General features: G+C 30.9%; 1 protein-coding gene and 1 long non-coding RNA gene across 5 annotated transcripts; one reads left to right on the plus strand and one right to left on the minus strand.

Annotated features, from left to right (window-relative positions):
* The first annotated feature begins 3043 nt into the window (after window positions 1-3043).
* LOC107410962 (uncharacterized) lies at window positions 3044-6935 on the plus strand. Of its 4 annotated transcripts, none has more exons than XR_009634675.1 (6): window positions 3044-3499; window positions 3628-3743; window positions 4140-4199; window positions 5915-5977; window positions 6484-6552; window positions 6643-6935. It is a non-coding gene; the product is annotated as an uncharacterized LOC107410962 (long non-coding RNA). The 4 variants fall into 4 exon arrangements; XR_007239080.2 differs by having other exon boundaries at window positions 3044-3227; window positions 3616-3743; XR_007239081.2 differs by having other exon boundaries at window positions 3044-3227.
* Window positions 6936-15341: 8406 nt separating this feature from the next.
* On the minus strand, window positions 15342-17158 carry LOC125420971 (uncharacterized). The gene is made up of 3 exons (XM_048468657.2): window positions 16981-17158; window positions 16176-16258; window positions 15342-16082 (listed from the first exon to the last, which is right to left on the minus strand). The coding sequence occupies exons 1-3, from the start codon at window positions 17156-17158 to the stop codon at window positions 15342-15344; spliced, it is 1002 nt and encodes a 333-aa protein (XP_048324614.2).
* Between the last annotated feature and the right edge of the window lie 4370 nt (window positions 17159-21528).

A 21528-nucleotide genomic window follows, 5' to 3' on the forward strand; every position in this document is an offset into this window, starting at 1 on the left:
AACTAGGTCGTTTCGACCTGTTTACTGTCGAACCAGGTCACCCCCATTTTTACCCATTCCAGCCACCAACCTTGTACACGTGCCAGCCAGGGAGGAATTCCACGTCAAGGCAAGCTTGGCCATAAAATTTCACAACGAATGATGGCCAGACATGTACGGATATGGCCGACAAGGTGGGTCGAGGGATTTTCACGATTTTTGACCGTTTCAGGCCAACCAATAAACCTTGTTCACTATTTTTGACCCCTATGAACTCATTTCTGTGGTTCTTTTGCCCTGATTCCTTACCGTTTGGGAGATCCGACGACAGAGGTTCGGCCGAAGCTTCAACCAAGTTTCTCGACCACCGGAGGAAACTTTGGACCAAGGTGAGCATACTGGTGGGTTCCTTATCTCTTAGGCTTTCCGTCAATATAAATTTTGTGAATTTTGGAGGTCGTTTGATAATTTTTCCATTTTTAGATCAATTAGTTAATTTTCGGATAAGTTGGGACTGTGTTTGGACAAAATTGGTCAAATTAGTTAAAATTGGAGTTTGATGAGTGAAATTGGATATTATTAGGACCCATTAGGTGGTTCAATTTCGAAATATTACGCTTCGGGTGAAAATCCCCAATTTTGGGTACTGGGTCCTAAAGACACGTGGTATAATTAGACTGTTCGGTGTCCAATTTATGCAATTTTATAGTACTATAAATTATTTTGAGACACTTTGGTTATAAAAGTGTCTCTAGTTTAGTTGTTTGGAACCTGAGGAATATTTTATTATATTACAAACACTCGAGTTAAACCTGAAGGCAATCCTGGAGAGAAGCAGGAGTGAACATCTACAGTACTGTGAGTGGTTATAATTTTAAAAATGGTTTGGGTGTATAGTATAATATATATGTGGTTTGAGTATTTTACTTATACCTATCGTTTGATTTGAATGTTCATTTTATGGATATATGATAATCTGCTTTTATATATATGTGTTATCATTTTATATGACTTTTGTCAATATTTTAAATGTTTGGCAATTCTAATGAGTTCCTGAATGAACTTGTGGTATTTAAATATTTTGGTATTTGAATTGAGGTTTTAAATCACTTTGGAAAATAATTGATTTGAGAAAGCAGATTGAAAAATTATATGATTTTAAGCATGTTCAAGTATTTTAAAATTGTATATGCTTAAAATTGATTTATGGTGAATATGTTTCACTGTGGTATTTCTGGTTTTATATGAAATGGTGATTTGAAATTTTTGGAATATTTAAATAAGCAGATAAATTTGGAAATTAAATAAGGACTCATGATACAGTATTGTTTAGAAAATTATTTGAGATATTACAAAATTGTTTTAAGAATACTGTATCGGTTATTTTTAAATTGATGTACCATGTAATGCCAATATCTTGGATCAATATTATATTATATTATATTACAGGGCGCTAGGTTTTGCCACTGTACCGTGAGGTTGGGTTCAACCCATAGGATATTATTGCCACGGACCATGAGGTTGGGATGTTCCCACAGGTTATTATTGCCACTGTATCGTGAGGTTGCGCTCAGCCCACAAGATATTATTGCCACGGACCTTGAGGTTGGGTTTATCCGACGGTTTATTATTATTGTCACAGTATCGTGAGGTTGAGCTCGACCCACAGGATATTAATGCTATGGACCGTGAGGTTGGGTACGTCCCAATGATTATTTATTATTTCTACGACACCATTCGTATAGGGTCGTGAGGTGGGTGTATCCCACGGTTTACAGATTGGTACATCATATGGTACATTGTATACGTTTGAATATATTGTTGATTTACAAATATTGTGATTATTTCTGTATTTTCATATTTATTTGGTGGAACTGCATTTATTATATTTTATGCTCAAATATTTATATCTTGATTTGAGACATTTCATAATATTACAATGATCGTTCATTCATACTTTTGATCATTGGTTTTTATGATATGAAATTGGGATACAAGTTTGGGTTTTGTGAAATGATTTTTAAACGGGAAACTTTTCAAACGAATTGAACGAGAGGTCTTGAGAGAAAGATTTTAAGAAATAAATTATTAATTTTCTATTATACTATGCCACTCACTGAGATTTCTTTATCTCACATTTTATTGTTTTAAATTTGTTCCTCTTGGCCTAGGCAGCTAGTAGCAGTCTACCTCACGCACATCTTATCTTTTTATTCCTTCCACGACAGCAGTTGTATTTATCTTTCCTTTATCTATTGTTATCTAATGGACTTACTTATTACTTATTTGTACTCCTAGACTTCGTAACCACTCTTAGGATGCTCTGATTTTAAATATAAGACTCAGTAGAGACCATGGTACTTATGTGTGTAGTGATGGCTTGAAGCCAGTTGTGGATTTTACGCTGTTGTGGATTTATTTATATATATATATATATATATATATATATATATATATATATATATATATATATATATATATATTGAGGTATTATTGTTAATGCTGGTATTCGGTTGTCCACATTTTAAAGTGAGGTTCCATTGGATATTCTTTAAGGATTATCCAGTGAGACTTTACTAGACAGGACCATCCGGAAGATCTTGAAAGGGTTCCCGAGACGGATCCTGTCAGTGCACTCCCCTCTATTCATCCCCACAAAAATCTAACCTTGGTTTAGAATATATACATGATTAAACTATTTATATGACTTTTTATATCTTGTCAAATTAGTTTTTTAATTTTTTAATTATTGATTCGTCTTTTTTCCCAATTCTTTATGAACACGTAATTATATATTTAATTATGATTTTTATTTTTTAGTAAAATATATTTTTATATTTTTAAATTAAATATGTTATTTATTTTTTATAATTATTTAGTAAAATATATTTTTTATTTTTAAATTATCCAATATTTACCTATATAGTATTAATTAACTGTAAGTAACGTTCGAAAAATAAATTAACATTTTATATATAAATATAATTTTTGAAATATGAAACTCCATATATAAAATTTTCATATTAAATTATTAAATTTTCATATTATCTTTGGTAAAGTGACATTTAGACAAGGAGGGAAGTTTTGCCGCTGCAGTTTCATTTTCCTTTTCAAATGATGTTTGCTCTAGTCCTCTTTTGAAACACGCGGCCTCCAACCCAGTTTCCAATGCAATCGGTCCTTGACCTCAATAGATGTTGTGCCCAATATCGGAGTGTCCTCTCCGATCGTCGACGTTGTCCTTGCCGGTGTGTGCTCTCCCATCGGCAGCCCTTGTTGCTCTTTCTATTTCTTTATTCCTCTCTTTCCCTTTTACCTCTCTCTATTTCACCATCCCCTGTAATTGCGGCCGATTGTTTTGGTTTTTACTTGCTAATTTTTGGCGGAGGAGGAGTTGTTATTTATCAATTTACCTCCCAAGTTTGGCCACGACATGTACAATTCCTATGTTGATTTCAATCTTTGGGACTTGGGGGAGGTTGATTTGAGAAAATTTGATGTCAATTCGGCTCTCAACAGGGTACTTTGAGAATTTTCGAGTTCTTTGCTTTTTTTGTTTTTTTGTTGGTTGAATTGTATATTCATTGTGATAAAGTTTTGATTTTGATTTTGATTTTTGGGTTTGTATATTTTGAGGTTTTGGGGTAGCTGATGAGGGAGATTGGAGGTTCTGGAAGTAAGCGGAGGAAGCAAGCTGAGTTTTGACTGGGACTGCCAATTCACACGGTGTGTGGGATCGAAAGCTACGAATCACAATTAGCAAGGTTTTTCTTTTTCCCTTCGTTACTTGGACAACCACCCCTGGGATGTCATATTTCTGAGACAACCACCCCTGGGTTCAACTTAAGATGGTGGCTACTATTTCTAAAATCACTTTAAAATTCTGCGACGTTTCATATTTTCCTTTGCATATAACATTAATAATGTGCTTGTGAAGGCATCTTGACACAGCTGGTATGAAGCGATCTAGAGCTTATGTCATAAATGGGGTTGTACTATTTTTTTCTTAGCTGGTGGGTCTATATATGTTCATAAATTTCAGAGGCTCCCATACTTTTTTACTTTTTATTCTGTCATGGGATAACTTTATCAAGTTGATTTCGGCTTGTGGCTTAACTTTTCAGCATAATTCTTAAACATACTTTTAAAACTCTGTACAGGTTGCCAGAATACTCTTGTTCATATACCTGTTTTATCATGTCTACCTGCATTACGATGAGGTAATGACATATGCCTGTGATTCTCCTTATAAATTCTTACAAAACTCTGTATATATGAATGCCTAATAATTTTCCAGAGAGTTAGCTTTACACTTTTACGTGTATTAAGTGCTCCACTTTTAAGGAACTTAAATAATATAGTATAGCCTCATACTTCAAGTACAAATGTATCAGGAAAAGAGGAAAGCTAAGTTTTAGAGAAAAGTTGGTCACTATTTACGGATATATTAGAAAATCAAATTATGAATGTGTGTTTAACATTACAATTGGAAGACATTGCATATGAAATGCTAGCAGCATAATAAATTTGTTGCAAGGATTATCAAATGAAAATTTTGATTTCTAGGAAATTTTTCCTGTTTTCTTGTGGAAATCATTGCTTTCTAAGTTAGCACTAGATGACTTCTTCTTCTATCGCGCAATAGGTTAAGCAGATGCATGCATATGGGTTACTTTTAGTATTTGTGGTTCCATTGCTACTATCTGTGATGAACTTGGTATGATTTTGGAAGATCTTCAAGGGATTGAAAAAGATAATTAGCAAAGAGACAATGAAAGGACATGTAGGTAGAAAACCAAGTGTAAAAAGTAAATTCACTCACCCACCTTTTTTTTCTTTTTAAATATAGATCAGTTAATGTTTACATAAACATAATCTTTGATTTTACTGTGGATATTAAATATTATATTATAAAAAAAAAAAAAACATATCTGTATGTATGTATGCATATATATATATATATGTATAAGTACTTTTTTTTAATCTCGATCTCCTTTTGTTGTTTCAACAAAATTTTCATTCCTAGTTATGTAGTTTTATATATGCACCTGAGATGTTGGCTTCCATTTTCTGAATTTAATTTTTTCTAGTATTTTTGGCTTCCATTGACACGGGAGAATATGATGGGGACCTATATTCCATAAAGAAAGGGATAGATAATGGCTATTTTCTGGAAAAAAAATTGTATGTTATGTAATATGTCACTTCTGTCTAATGTTAGGCTAACGAGGTTTAACTTCATCTTAATTCTAAAACAATTAATGCAAGTTTATTAGGACATATGGCAAAATATTATGACTTTCCTGAGATCTTGTCTTTATTTCTTTGTGAGTGTTTCCATATATTCCATAAGTTTCAGGATCCATATCTGAGAGTATATGTCTCTGTTGATTCAAGGATTTTATCCCAGCTAAGTACCATGTTATTTATGAGCAATATTTTTGGAAACCAAAGACGGAACATATGGCATTCAGGATAAGCAGTTCCCTTTTGATCTTTTCTTTCAGTTATATATTTCTTTGGCTAGGGTTTAAATTTTGTATTCTCATAATAATTAGTTACTGCTAAGGGAGCGGAAGCCCAGGTTATGAGGCTTTTAAAGAAAACTATAATTTCAGATACTTACATGGAGGTAAACCCAAGTTTATAAGAAAAATGTAGCAATTTTAGTAAGATATTTTATACTTTAGAAGTTGACATCTAGGATAAGTTGCATATATTATATGCACTTTCAAAGCATAATATTTATTCCCTTTGTGATTTATTTACTCTTCATGTGCATTAGAATCTACTTACGTTTCCATTGCTATAGATTGAGTTACCAGAGGATGTGAAGACACAATATGTGTTATTCCTAAGAAAGGAGGGCAGTATTGTGCTTTCTTTGTTATGATCAATATTTACGATATGGCCTCTAATTTTACTTCTTTGTAAGGTCGGCAAATTCCAAAGGGGCAGAACAGTGAAAGAAAAGAGGCAACCACCTATATGCAAAGAGGTACCAGTTACATATCAATGCTTGTTGTTGTTTTAATATTTTGATGTTTATGGATTTTTAGGAGCAAAATGACCTTGTAAGCCAGTTTGCTGATATGTGTCCTTAGGTTTAAAATTTCATGTATTTTCAATGGCTTCAATCTGTCAATTAAGAAAATGATGGAGCATTGGTCACCATGTCTATATCTAACCTTTTAAACATGGAAATGTTTTATTTTCTTGGATCCCACATTAACATTATGAGCATATCTATGTTCTCTAGGCCTTTATGGTCACAATGCGATGCTTATTCTGTCTAGGAGTAGTTCCAGCCATTTCTTCGAAGATCCTAATTTAGATGAACAGGATGTAAACAATAATTCTAAGAAATCTCAATTTCTTATAGAAAAAAATAAATAAACAGAAAAGAACAGAAAATACTAGATTTGGGAATTGAGAGACATATTTGTGAAAATCACCTTGGCTGCATAACCATAGTTTGGGTTCACTTGGTTCTTTAATTTACAGGGTGATGTTATTAAAGAGGGACAAGTAATTCGATATGTGGAGCAGTTTGGCACCGAACTTCCTGTGAAGGTGAAATTTACCTTTGAGTTCACTTTCAATTTAATTGCAGGGGCATGATACATGCTTCTCATGATATGTTATTCCTGATTTGTTGAGCAGTTGGATGTTCGTGGAGAGGTTTTCAAGATCCTCTTCATCGTATGGCTTTATTACCAACTCGATAGCATTGGAATTGGTCATTGTCTTTTCAGGAGGTCTCATATTTAAACCATGAGACAATTTTTTAATTTTTATTTTTCTTTTCAAAAAACTATTGTTCTCTACCTTTTGCCATGTTTCTACCATCACTTCTTTAGAATAAAATAAATTACTGGAGCACTTAATCTTGAGTTTCTTTGACTAATGGATAATAGGATGTGGAACACTCACCTCCTTTGCTATGTTGCTACTTATATGCTTAATGGACCATAAAGTCTTGTGAGTTATGATTGAGACATCGTAAGAAAGAAATAGACCTCTTGTAGATTGGTTTTAGTTGTTCCTAAGGCATATCGAAATTGCTTTTTTTATTTCAACCTTACATGAAAGATTTTGGTGCACATGTAGTATATGGTTGGTAGAAACTACTCATTTTTGGCATTTGGTGGTTTTAAAATTCCATATAGATTAAGGTTAAGTTGCATTTAGAATTTTATCTTGAAGTTGTTTTAGCCAATTGTTATAGTAGGTTTTTGTTTAATATTAGTTATTCTATTTTTTAGATTTCAAGTTTTTAAAGACCAAGACCGTGTTTAATGCAACAAGTTCAACGCAACATTCGCCTCCCACTTACACCATTGCACCCACCACTACTATTATTATTGTTAGCTGCACTTATATTTTATTTTCTTATGAGGTAACAACATTTTTATAAATACTATTTAAATATCTTGAATTATAAATTTAATAATTTGCTTTACATATTGTCTATTTTTGCATTATCAGTATTTGATTAATTTAAAATTTATTAATATTAATTTTAAAATGATTAAACAAAAAAATTGGCTTCTATTGATCAAATTTTGGTTGCTGAAAGTCTTAGCAAAAGTCAATTTTATTAGCTACTAATTTGTGGTTGCTAAATAAGAGTATCACTTACCAATTTTTTGTGCTTAACAATATTTTTAAATATGTAAAGTCATTAAGTGACCAACATGTTGGTTGCTTTATGTAATCCTCAATGACCAAACAATTTGGCTTCAAAATGTTTTTAGTGAATATAATATTGGTCATTTATAATTGTGAAATGGATCACTTATATAGTTTTATGTTATCATATTTGATCAAAATGTTACTTTTTTAGAGATCTTCAGAGATTAAAATTTGGTCATCAAAACAATAAAATCTTATTGCTAAAATTTTTTAGTTTTAACGATCAAATATTTATTGGTGATTAAATACAATTTATTACGACGTTTCAGCGATCACATAGTGATCATGTTTTTCTAGTTGCTAAAAATTTTTAATGACCAATGTATTGTTTTTTGTAACCAAAACCAATGGTCACTAAAAAGCCTTTTTTTAGTAGTGAAGCAATTTTAATATTGGTCAATCAACTCTCAAATTCTATCAAGAAAATTTAAAAATGGAGCTGAATTGTATCATGTCAAAGGTAAGAGGAGACATTGCCAAAAAAAATGTTTGGAGAGCGAATTGAAACTTGAGTGAAAGCTCAACTGACATTATGTAATTTTCACAAAAAAAGACAATGGAAGGGTAGAAAGACTAACACACTCAAAAATTGATAAAAATAACAAATGAAATAAAATAAAAACTCAGCCCTATACTCTGTAATTTCAGATTAATTTTTTATTTATTTTTTATTTTGTTGAAATGAAACTTAGATAGACATGCGTAACAGTTAACCAAAAAAATAACTGTTGAAAGAAAATATTGTGAGGAGCCATAGAAATGCCGTAAAACAAATATTTGAAAGATTTTACAAGTTTATTAATTGCCATACGAAACAGAGACAAGAATTTACATTGTTTCTATAATCTTTATGCTACCAATAAAAATAGTTGCCTTGTGAAAGATTTTTTTTTAAAAAGACATAAAGTTGGTTTCCCCAAAAAAAAAAAAAAAAAAAAAAAACGAAGACAAATAGATAAATAAAAGTTGGCAAAAGTATTATGTTAACACATACACTCGCTTATTTCTGAAAGAATTATTATGTTAGCACATACACTTGTTTATTAGAGAAAGAATTATTATTCTTATTGAAAAGAAAATTTCATTTTATTTTCAAATATTCTCTATTTTTGTTCACCAAAACAAATGATCTATTTTTCATTTGTAGCCTGTTACAGTAATTATTTAAAATGCTTATTCTAAACATATGTAAATGACAGATTGCATTCATCATACTTGTACAAATATATCTATCACCAAAAAATAAAAATTGTACAACTACAATCCTATTCTATCATATTTTAATGCTTTTTTTTTGTTTTTTTTTGTTTTTTTTTGTTTTTTTTTGTTTTTTACAAATCATCATAACCTTTCATCTTTTTTAGTCAATAAAAATGAATGCTTAAATTTAATAAAATAGTTATTAAAATTAAACAAATTTTAGAAGTTATAATTTATTTAAAATGAAACAGTTATAAACTGTTTTTTTTTTTTTTTTTTTGGGTGAAAAAACAGTTATAAACTGTTAGATGATACATGTAATGGCTAAGATGATTAGTTAAAAAATTTATATCGGATCTGGAAATTGGACTTTTTTTTATTAATAGCTAAGATAGTTAATTAAAAAAAGTTTGTGTTCGATTCCTGTGGCAATTTGAGATCTATTAATTCTATGGAAATAAGAAATATATATATATATATATATATATATATATATATGTGTGTGTGTGTGTGTGAGCACAAGCTGGTTATGAAATTATGAAGAGACCACATATGGTCGATGAAGTAAACAAACATCTGTCTTTTTTTCTTCTTCCACTTTGGTTGAAACAGTAAATCCAAAAATTAGTCATTGAATTTACTTAAAGATTGCTTAAAGATTTGGCTAGATAAAATAATTAAATACGATCAAGGGTCTCATCAGAGAAAATTACGCATGGTGTATGTCCTTGCATGAATAAACAAGGTTTGCACTTCCTACCCCTTTAGTTAGTCCAACAAAATTATTAAAAAGTTGTGGACAACAAAATCAACATAAGTTATGACTCAAGCAAAAACACATTAGTTTTCACATTTTAAAATTAAGGATACATTTAGTATACAAAATAACTATTCCTTTAAAAATAGGAATAACTATTCATCGGAATAGAAAATGGAACAAGAATTAATAATTCCTAATTATATATTTGATAAAAATATTGATTTAAAATCAAGGTTTAGCCTTTATAAATATTTATTTTTTCAAAAATGTTCAAATTTGGTAAAAAATAATTAAAAATTAAATTTTATATTTATTTATATATTTTTAGTATGTGATAATAATTTTAAATCTAAATATGATAAGGATATTTCAAAATTTATCCAGATTAAAATATAAGAATAGGAATTTTTAAATTTAAAAAAAAAAAATGCTATTCCTTCAAAAGGAGTCATATATGTCCCTAAGGAATAACTATTGCGAAATTCAAAAACTTACTAAATATAGAAAAAATGAAATCTATCGAATAAGAATTCCCTTCATATATTTATTCCATAAATCAAACATGCCCTAAGAGCACAATACAAAACAAAATAAGCCATTAGAAGATGCAAAGCTTGAATGCAACTGGGGGAAAAAAAAATAGAGCCTGAATGCAATTTAGAAAAAAAATTAACCAAAATGAAATTCATTCGAATAAAAGTGCTGATACAATATAATTAACTGAAAATCTAATGCAAATTGGTGGCCAAAACGTTGAGATGAAGGAATTAGGACAGCAGGATGTAGGAAACAGATCAAATGTAATAATTCAAGCAGAAAGAAGAAAACACATAATGAGCTTTATTATGGAACAATTATATTTTGCAAAGAATTGGTTAAGTAAAAATGTAAATGAGATTTAAAGCTTTTAACATTTATATGAGGAAGTATCAAAGTATAAACTTACTTGTCTAACAAAAAATGATTGAAAGGTAGAGCTCATATATGTTACTTTTTTTTCTGTCATGTGTGATTTATATAATTAATTCAAATATTCAAAATTTTTGCATGAAATATATTTTTTTTTAAAATTTTTTTTATCATTTTTTATAGGGAGGATTGATGAAAAAAAAAATTGATGATGAAGAACTAAAATTGGAAATTGAGGTCTTTTCTGAAGAAGAAGCTTATAATTTATGCAACATGTATGCTTTGAGGAAAGGTTTTAGCATTCATAACGGCACTATTCGAAGAGATGCACAAAGGAATATATGACAATGAGAGTTTTTGTGCTCAAAACAAGGATTTCAAGATGATGGAGACTTAGGTATAGTGAAAAAATTAAGAAGATTAGAGACAAGGACAGGTTGTAAGGCTTTAATTTGATTCACTGTGGATCATAATATATGGAAAATTACTTATCTTAACCTACAACACAACTAGAGCTTGCTAATTTTGAAAAAAGAAAAATTTTGAGATTGGGACGAAGAATACTACAAGGTCATGCACATGTTGTCAGTTATATGGTTGATGCAGGTATAAGAGTAACAAAATCATATTCATACTTAGCAAATGAAGTTGGTGGTGCTGAAAATGTTAAGTCCACTAAGAAAGATTGTCGGAATTTTTTGCAGAAAAGGAAGGAAAAAGTGATAGGAGGGGATGGACCAAGTTTGATAAATCATTTTAAGCATAAGCAAGTTGAAGATCCTAATTTTTTTTACATTGTACAAGTAGATCAACAAAATCGGATGACTAATTTTTTTTGGTGAGATGGTAGATCAAAATTGGATTATGAGTGCTTTGGAGATGTTCTATGTTTAGACACTATCTTTCAAACTAACAAATATAATTTAATTTGTGCCTCGTTTGTTGGAGTTAATCATCATTGGAAAAATGTTTTGTTTGGTTGCGCATTTTTATTGGATGAGAGCATTGACTCATTGTTTGGTTGTTTGAAACATTTTTAGAAGCAGCGGGAAATATTTACAGATGAAGATAGATCAATGGCAAGTGCAATTGAAGTTGCACTTCCAAAAGCATGCCATCGATTATGTACTTGGCATATTGCTAAAAAAATGCAACTAAAAATCTTGCTAGCTATTATGGTAATCCAGAGTTCAAGAAACATTTCAAAAAATGCTTTTATGGTTGTTACAATGAAGTTGAATTTCAAGCTGCATGGGATGATATGATTTTGAAATTCAATCTTGATAGTCATCCATGGCTTAAAAAAGCTTTATGCACTTCGGCGAAAATGGTGTCCAGCTTTTAGCTTAGATACATTTTCAGCAAATATTAGATCCACCCAAAGAAGTGAGAGCACAAATAATGTCTTCCACCAAATGTCCATTAAAACTATGGATCTTGTGGATTTTGTACACCATTATGAGAATAAAATAGAAGAAATGTGATCAGATGAGTTGGAAGAAGACTTCCATTGCAGGAATGGCATGCCTCATCTCAAAGTAAAGAATGGAATTTTTAAGCATGTGGCTAGTGAGTATACAATTACAATATTTTCATTTTTTGAACAAGAGCTTATGAGTTGCTTTGGAGTAAGGATGACTGAAATTAGTGACAATGGTTTTGATTATATTTATGAAGCATTTGAAGAAGGTTACAAAAGGATCTTTAAACTTCAGTTTAGCTCTCTTACTTCTACAGTTTCATGTTCATGTAAATTATTTGAATCAATGGGATTATTGTTGTCATGCTCTTAAAGTGCTAGATTAAAAAAATTTTACATGTATACCTGAACAATACATAATGAAAAGGTGGACCAAAGGAGCGAAAAAGGGAATTGTGGGTAGTTATGATTTGTCTGACTCATCTAATAAAGAGAAGAAATCTGCACAATCATTGCATTTGAGTGAGTTGATGTATGAAGAAAATTTTGTTTTTAGTGTAGGTTCCCTAAATGATTTGGGAACAAAGACTGTCAAACAAAAGTTAATGGAAGCCATGAAGATACTTGAAAATGATGAGGAAATTGCAAATATGATGGGAAACTTGAACAAAAGAGATAACCAGATAAATAATAATGTGTCATCCAATGAGTGCCCGATGCTAAATCCCCCAATAAGAAGAGTTAAAGGTGTGGCAAATGTTTGAATCAAAAATAGCTTGGAGAAAAGGAAAAAGAAAAGTGCAAAAGTTGGGAGTTCATCTCAATCTTCAAACATGAGTTTTGGTAATTTCATCTTATTACTCTCTTTAATAATTTAGTTGGTATTAATTCTTTGTTAGTTTAATATATATATATATATATATATATATATATATATATATATATATATATATATTTGCAGGGAGTAACAATAAAGGGATCATAACTAGTGGTGAATTTCAAGCAACCACCAATACTCCAAGTCGATTGCCAACATTTCATCCATTTGGTGTAACTATTATAAAATTTATTTTTGAATTTTTTTCCAAATATTAGTTAAACCTATTTAATTTTTTCTTTTTTCTTTTTTTTTTTTAGGAAACTTCAAATTGGCATGTTGGACATCCTAACCTTCACTTTACAAGAATGCTTCCAACAAGAAATCAAATGCCTTAACTCAGGTATTTATGGGAATTGAATGTATGTATGTTTACATCGTCAAATAGTTCCATTTATTATAGACATCATCCATAATGTTAGCTACTATAATATAATTAATTTAAATGATAATGTTGATGTTATTGTGTTGTAGGATCCACATTTCTATAGTTTTCATCATTTTCATGGACAAGAAGATTGATATTGATCAAAGTTATGCTTGAGGATGTGTTGCTGCAAAAAAAATTGTTTTTTGATATACTTAATGCTTATTTAGATGTTTTCATACTGCAGAGGTTGTATGGTATCAATTGCTAGCTGTAACACATCCATACTGAGTACTTACTTTGAAGTTTTTATTCTTTTGGTTTGAAAGTTTACAATTTATTTATAAAGTACTATTATAGCTTTCCTTAACAGTGCCTTTGTTATAGCTTTCCTCAACAATGCCTTTGCTTATAAATTTTATAGTTACTTTATTCCTTTGTACACCTCTTTGAATTATGTCTTTATATATGAATGCTAAAACCTTTCCTTGAAGCATACATGTTGCATAAATTATAAGCTTCTTCTTTCGAAAATACCTTAATTTCCAATTTTAATTCCTCATCAATTTCTTTTTCATCAATCTTTCCTGTAGAAATGATAATATATATATATATATATATATATATATATATATATATATATATATATATATATATATATTATACAAAATTTTTAATATTTGAATTAATTACATAAATCACACATGACAGAAAAAAAATTATCACAAGAATGATATCAATTAAATATTAAAAAGTAATACACATGGGCTCTGCCTTTATTGTAGTCCAAAATGACATTATCATCTTGGTGTATATTGTCGCTTCCCTCACCATCATCTATCCCTCCAATAAACTCATCCATTTGTATAATTGAATGACAGTGTGAGATGGCTTTGGAAGAAACCCAAGGAGAAATGAAGAATGCAGAGTACCCAAGTCAAGCTGAAGAATAACTTCTCTTAGAGGAGCCAAACAAGCTGCAGAAGAATCGTATTTGCCAACCCAAAAATTATATTGCTCTTTCTGGGTTGAGTGGCTTGCAAGATGATTTTGACAGAAGAGCTGGACAACTTTAATGCTAAAACATAGCTAACAATGGGCAAATGAAACCATGAAAGAGGAACTTTAATTCGAAACATAAAACCTCGTTCTTCTAAATTGTGCAAGGCAACCTTTTTAAAATTTTAATTTTTGAGAAGAGAATTTAAAATAAAAAATAACAGGTGGCAATACATGGGGCAAATATCAAACAGATAGCAATAAATGTATTTTAATTTTTAAGAAGAAAATTTAAAATAAAAAATAACAGGTGACAATACATGTGGCAAATATTAAACAGATAGCAATAAATGTTTTGATGTTGCATAGTATGATGTGGTACCAGGGTGGTACTGAAGATTTTCTTGTAACTAAGGTATTGGTCAGAGTAGATTCTGGCGCAAGACAAGTCTGCAAAAGACTCAAAGCCTAAACACTTTAAATGACTATATTAAACATAATTGAAGGTTTAATAAATGTGTATCAAACACACATTGAGGGGGCAGTTAAAAGTAGAAAAAGAGGCTACTTAACAAGGTAATTAGCTTCTGGGTTGATACGATAACATCAATCATGACAAGTAGGAAAATGATTTGAATTAATGTCTTGTATATACTTTCGTAGAAAACTTTTTTACTTGAAGGAAATTACTTATGGGGATAACTATATTTTACCCCCTCAACAGTACTACTTTCTACATTTTGCCCACTATACTACAAAATCGTTCACACTTCCCTGTGAACTATTACTTTATTGTTAGTTGAATCCAATTATGCATTTTGAAAAATGTTGATAAAATTATCATTCATTTTGAAAGATGAATTTGATAAAATTAAACATACACAACTCATGTAAGTCTGTTTAGAAAATGTTCTATTCTACTTTTAAAGTAAAGCCAATATTGCCAAATTTATTATAGAAAATTGAATGACTGGATTAATTAAATTGACAAAAATATATTAGTTCGGGAAGGCAATACGAGGGGTTTTATATAGTTTGGAGGGCAAAGTGCAAAAAGTTGTATGGTTAAGGAGTGGAAAAATGTAGTTACACTCTTAAAAAAGAGTTAAGAAGATTAGTACGTATATGAAAGGCTTTAAGTTACCTCCTCCTTGCCTACAAGCACAGTTTGCTCCTCAATGTCATTAAAAGGTACCTTCAAGTCATTGAGAATGGAGAGGCCTAAGATTGAAGATATAGGTCTTATTATCAGACTATCTGTTACTATGAAAATTGCCTGTCCTGTTATAAATCCTCCACCATCTTCGTTATGAGGTTTTGGATCCACAACTTTCAGTTCAGTTATCTCTGTACCACGAATAAGACTTTTATCACTGGTTAAAATATATTCACCATAGCGTCCGTACGTATAGTAATATGGAGGATGTGAGGCTTCCTCAATTCCTAATAAATCATTCTCATAACCAATACCAGAAGCAAGCTTGGGACTGACCAGCATTTCTTTGTGGTAATTGGACTTCAAGCATTGCTCATGAAGATCTTGTACACTCTTGTTCAAGTGACCTATGCATCCATTCAAAGAACTGCTACATTTTTGTTTCAAAAAATGCCCAAGTGGAATGGTTAGGAAACTGAAGAGCAAATTAACAAAGTCTTTCTCTGCTTCTGCATAACAAACTTTCTTCTTAGATTTGCTCACCATAAGCTTGATAGAAATCTTTCCATGTCGAATATTCTTCTTGTCTTCCATTTGGTATTCAACAGGTTTTCCTTGATCAAAATTTCCTGCGTTTAACTCGGTCGCTGGTTTATGCTTCATAAGAGTTTCTGTCAATGGTGTTTTTGATACTAATGAGCACACTAGCAAATTCAAAACCTGAAAGAGGGTACATGATGAGGTGAGAAAAAACTAACTTAGAGATGGAAAATCACAATCTTTGACATTTAAATAATTAAAATTTTGACGTACCTCACCAACTCCTAAAGTGAAAATGTTCTTCTCAATGCCACTCCAATCCATAATTCCAAGCTTGGAAAACAAAGATAAGCTTGCTGCAGTGGACATGGAATCACTTGTAAATCATCACTGATTATGAATCTGCTCATCCTTTTGACAAATACGCCTCCATCTTTAGCACTAAAAGAAGGCGTTTTCGACTCTCCGTTTGTGATAGATACTTCTCCATCCATGAGTCTTCCACATCTACAAAGACAACCTTCTTAATGACTTAATAGCCTGAAACAATATGTGCTTTTGAAGCAGCCAAAGTACCTAGTAGTCTGTTGATCTATTTTAAGCTTCAGCTTACAGCAATGAGATTCGGCATTATTGCGGGGACTTAGCAACATCTGCTTGAATGCTCATCGTCAATATTCTCAACGCTTTTGTATAAGTTGTTTATGCAACCTATCTTCACTGCTGATTTGTCAGAGGAAAGCCTAATAATTGTTCCCACAGGAATTGTCATAAAACTAAAGAGAGTGTCAACCAACTCATCATCAGACTCAGCAAAAATGACCCTTTTTTTCTTCTTGTCCACCTAGACTATCAAGCTAATAATATTATCCACTTGTTTATTAGCCATGGATTGTATGAAAGCTTGAAAGTATGAAACTCGAATCCTTTTTCCTTTTTGCTTTAATCAGCTTCAGATAGCAGCTGACACTGTCAAAAACAAAGGTTATGTCCAATTAAAACATGGGATTTCCACACTTTTGTTAGATATGATTATCATCAATATTCTCAATGCTTTTGTATAAGTTGTTCATGCAACCTATCTCCACTGCTGATTTATCAGAGGAAAGCCCGATAATTGTTCCCGCAGGATTTGTCAAAAAACTAAAGAGAATATCAACCAAATTTTCATCAGACTCGGCAAAAATGACCTTTTTCTTCTCCTTGTCCACCAAAACCACCAAGCTAATTTCACCATCCACTTGTTTATGACCCATGGATTATATGAAAGCTTGAAAGTTTGAAACACCAATTCGTTTTCCTTTTGGATTTGATCAGCTTCCGATAGCAGCTGGCACTGTCAAAAACAAAGGTTATGTCCAATTAAACATGGGATTTCACACCGTTTTTAGATATGATTTTGTGTTATAGTTACAGATAATTACATTCTGAATAGAGGAAAACAATTCTGATTACTGAGTTAAAGTCCATTATACGGTCTAAGGAAATTTAACAAATAAAGGAAACCAGAAAAAAGAAAAGAAAAATGAATTTGGAGTAAACTATATCCAAAAAAATATGATAAAGGATTTATGGAGAAGGACGACCAGTGAAACATCTATAGCTGTCAAATCATTTTTATGATTTGATGATCGTGGATGACTGTTCTCAAAATCCTTTTTCATAAGTCTCTTACCATATCAAAACCAAATAAATTAATTTATTTTTCCCAATTGATAAATCAATCAACATATGTGCCATTGAAGTTTCAACTTTAGACAAAAAATAAATAATTGCCATAAAGTAGCCAGAGGAAAATCATATATTTCTTCAATAAATGTTGTCAAATATTAAAAAGAAAAAAGAAGCAACATTTCTTTTTGGTCCCTCAAGAAAACGGGCACAAATTTACACAGTAAAGACACATAAATCATAAGAAATTAATAAATATAATGGTGACAAATTCAGCTAAAAAATAAAACTAAAAATATGGTGGTTGTCTAGATTCTAGGGAGCAATGTATGTCCGTGAACTCTTTCAGGTATAGCCAATTCACTGAAGGAACAAACTCCATATATAAATTTACAAATCAAGCATACTAAATTAAGCTACTTAAGAGAGGACCTTGTTTTTCATAAAACCTCAGCAAAATGAGTAAGAAAAAATTGTGCTACTGAATAGAAGACCATTTTCAGAAATTCACCCTAGCACATGCCTGGGATTGGTAAACAAATGCCTGACACAGAAATAATGCATGAAGGATTAAGAATATAAATAAGAAAAAGAAGAATATATGTTTTGGACATAAATTAAGTAAGGGCCATTTGGGTTTTTTGCATAAAGGCAAAGGTGCAAGTGTCAACATCTACTTTGGAAAAAGAAAGAACTTAACCGGGAAGAAAACATAAAAGCAAAGGTGCAAGTCAATATAGGTCAAGTTTTTTTTTTTTTTTTTTTTTTTTTTTTTTTTTTTTTCGGTATAATTAAAAAATTATGCATACACTAATATCTGCATTTACGATATATATATATATATATATATATATATATACACACGCACACACACACACACACACACATCTACGTTAAAACTTATATGGTCAAATTGGCCAGCTCTTAAAATGCATGTTGTAAGAGAAAATAGAAATATCATGGCACAAAATAGTAATGTCTTGATCATCTTCAATGTTATGTATAACATTTGAAATGATATTGCTAAATATGTTACATTTCTTAACAAATTTAAAAATATATATATTAAAATGCATGTTGTAAGAGAAAATAGAAATATCATGGCACAAAATAGTAATGTCTTGATCATCTTCAATGTTATGTATAACATTTGAAATGATATTGCTAAATATGTTACATTTCTTAACAAATTTAAATATATATATATATATATATATATAGATAGATATATAATTCGTAATATTAAAATATGATAATAACTTTTCGTATGATTGTGTTCTTTTTTCTTCTTCTTTTTTTTTTTTTTTTTTTTTTTAATAAATATGATAGTGTTCCTTAAAGATTGGCTAAAGGCGAATTGGAAGCTGACAATTTTTAGAGTTTGTTGCAATGTTTGTAGTAGCTAGTAGCTACCACCTACCTGTAGCATGAAGAACATCGATTTTATTTATTTTTACTTAAAAAAAAAAAAAAACCATTAGACAGATGCTCCAAAACAATAAAATCATTATTTTCTCAACAACTATCTTAGTTCGAATCATTACACCTCTAATATATGTAAGTTATCGCATATTCTAAGTAGAGAAATAAGGGAAAAATACATAAAACCAGTCTAACCTTTCAATAAATTATCCTTCTACTCCCCAAAACTTTTTTCATTGCAGTGTCCCCCTTAAACTTTTACAAAATATCAATTTGCTCCCTTTTAAACTCTTTTTTTTTTTTTAATTAGAATTTTGCAAAATTGATTAGATAATATTAAAATTGCCTGTTCATATTAATAAAATCCATAGTGCTGCATGCTGGAGATTGTTTACCAAAAATATTTATCAAATGATATGTATTCATTTATTATTTGTGAAATATCAATACAACCTATAAATAGATGAGTGAATATAAAAAAACAAGTCAATTAAATATTGTTACATTATTTGGTAGCATTTTTGTAACTCTGGTATTAATATAATAAACTTTTATATGTGGAATTATCAAAGTATGAACTCACTTGTCTAACAAAAAATGATTGAAAATATTATTCATTATGCAAGGGACTCAAATTAACTAGTTTTAATTCTTATAATATGATAGCTTGCGTACCTCTTACTTGCCAACATGAATAACTTTCACCTCAATATCACTCAAAGGTACCTTCAACTCATTGAGGATGGAATGACAAAGGCTGATGATATAGGTCTTATGATATCAGACTGTTTGTCACTTTGAACATTGCATGTCCTTTTAGAAACCCACCCCTACCAGTGCTATATTTGGGATCCATGACACTAGTAAGTACTGGAGCTTTGGATGCAAATTTTTGATAGGGACATTCAACAAATTATACAATGAAAGGCGAGCATCTCCAATTGAACTCGCAATAAATGTAGTGGATGAAAGGCTTCCTCAATACCTATAAGACCATTTTGATGGCCAAAACCTGGTGCAAGCATGGGACTGACAAGCACTTTCTCTTGTCATTTCAACTTCAAGCATTGTTCATCATCAAGTTCCACCCACTCTTGTACAAATGATCTATGCATCCTTTCAATGATAAGGTAACCCATTTAGAAAAGGTAAAAAAGGACAGAGGCATGCTTGATCCAAATGATGAGCTTGCAAATATCACAAATAGTATCTCTATCCCACATGTCATGGGTCAACACCAATCCAAGAAGGAAATAGCAATCAAGAGGAATAAAGACCTAAATTAGAGGAACTCTTTTAAGAATAAAATATGTGTAAAGTCAACTTTCACTATATGGACATTCAGGCTATATTGTAAAAGTGATATTAGTCCTTTCTTTGTAAACAACCTTCTACTACTTATTTATATGCAGCTGTATAGCCTATAAACATGTAGTGAAATATCTTGAAAACATATAGTTAAATATATACAATTTTATTTTAGTTCTAAAAGGTATCAAAGCTTCGATCTACAAGTTCCTTCACTTATCCTATGGCTTCTCAATGATGTTGTTACACCAACAAAATTTGATCAAGCCATCACTTGAGACCATGCTAACGATCCATTCCTTTCATCAACTGTCCAATCTTGTTTATGTAAAATTAAGCCCTACTAATTTTCTTTTATCGTGATAGTAAGTACTTCCACTTGTGTGAAGCCTTGAAATTCCTCACCATCTTACTAATGTAGGTCCAGCCTTTGCAACAGTGCAAGATGATGAAGAACAAATTCAAGCAAGAAATGAGATATGGATCAACAATGGTGGATTGCTCACTTCATGACTCCTTACTTTAATGACAGATAATGTACTTAGCTTGAATGTTGGCATAGACAACGCTCATCAACTTTGGAAATCAGTTGAAAATCAACTACTTCCCATGTCCAAAGAGTAAGAACACATCCTCAAAGATAGGTTGGCCCTATTGAAGAAAGGCACATGACTGTAGATGTTAGGACCCGTCCAAAATTCCTCAATGGAACCCTAGACAAGTCTTGATCCCAGAGAAACCCTACCGGACCCTCCGATGGAAAATCTTGCAGCATCTTTTCTAAGGGTTGGACTTACCACAAAATTCCTTACACAGAAAATACACTTCTAACAATATCTCTTTATTCCTCCTTATTAAAATTTATTTCCACAAAGTTTAGCACTTCAAAATTTAACAGGGAACCAGTGCAATATTATATAAATGCATCCACATAGTATACAGAGCATCAAAGGTTTAAAATAATTATGGAATTTAATACAACAAAGTATAAAACGAAATAGTACAAGGTAGGAACGAAAAGAAAGAAAGGACTCCTTGAAATTCGGCAGCAGCTAAAACATCAAGCTCACTCCGGTTGATCACATCTACTAACCTGAGTCTAGGACAACGAATTTAAAAACGTGAGATGCTAATCATTTTCATGAGTGACCCAATCTATTATACAATACTAATAATAACACAATAATAAAATAAACTTAACCAATTAATAATAGATAAGTTAATA

This window comes from Ziziphus jujuba, chromosome 10 (assembly GCF_031755915.1).
Source record: "Ziziphus jujuba cultivar Dongzao chromosome 10, ASM3175591v1".
In the NCBI taxonomy this organism is placed as follows: domain Eukaryota; kingdom Viridiplantae; phylum Streptophyta; class Magnoliopsida; order Rosales; family Rhamnaceae; genus Ziziphus; species Ziziphus jujuba.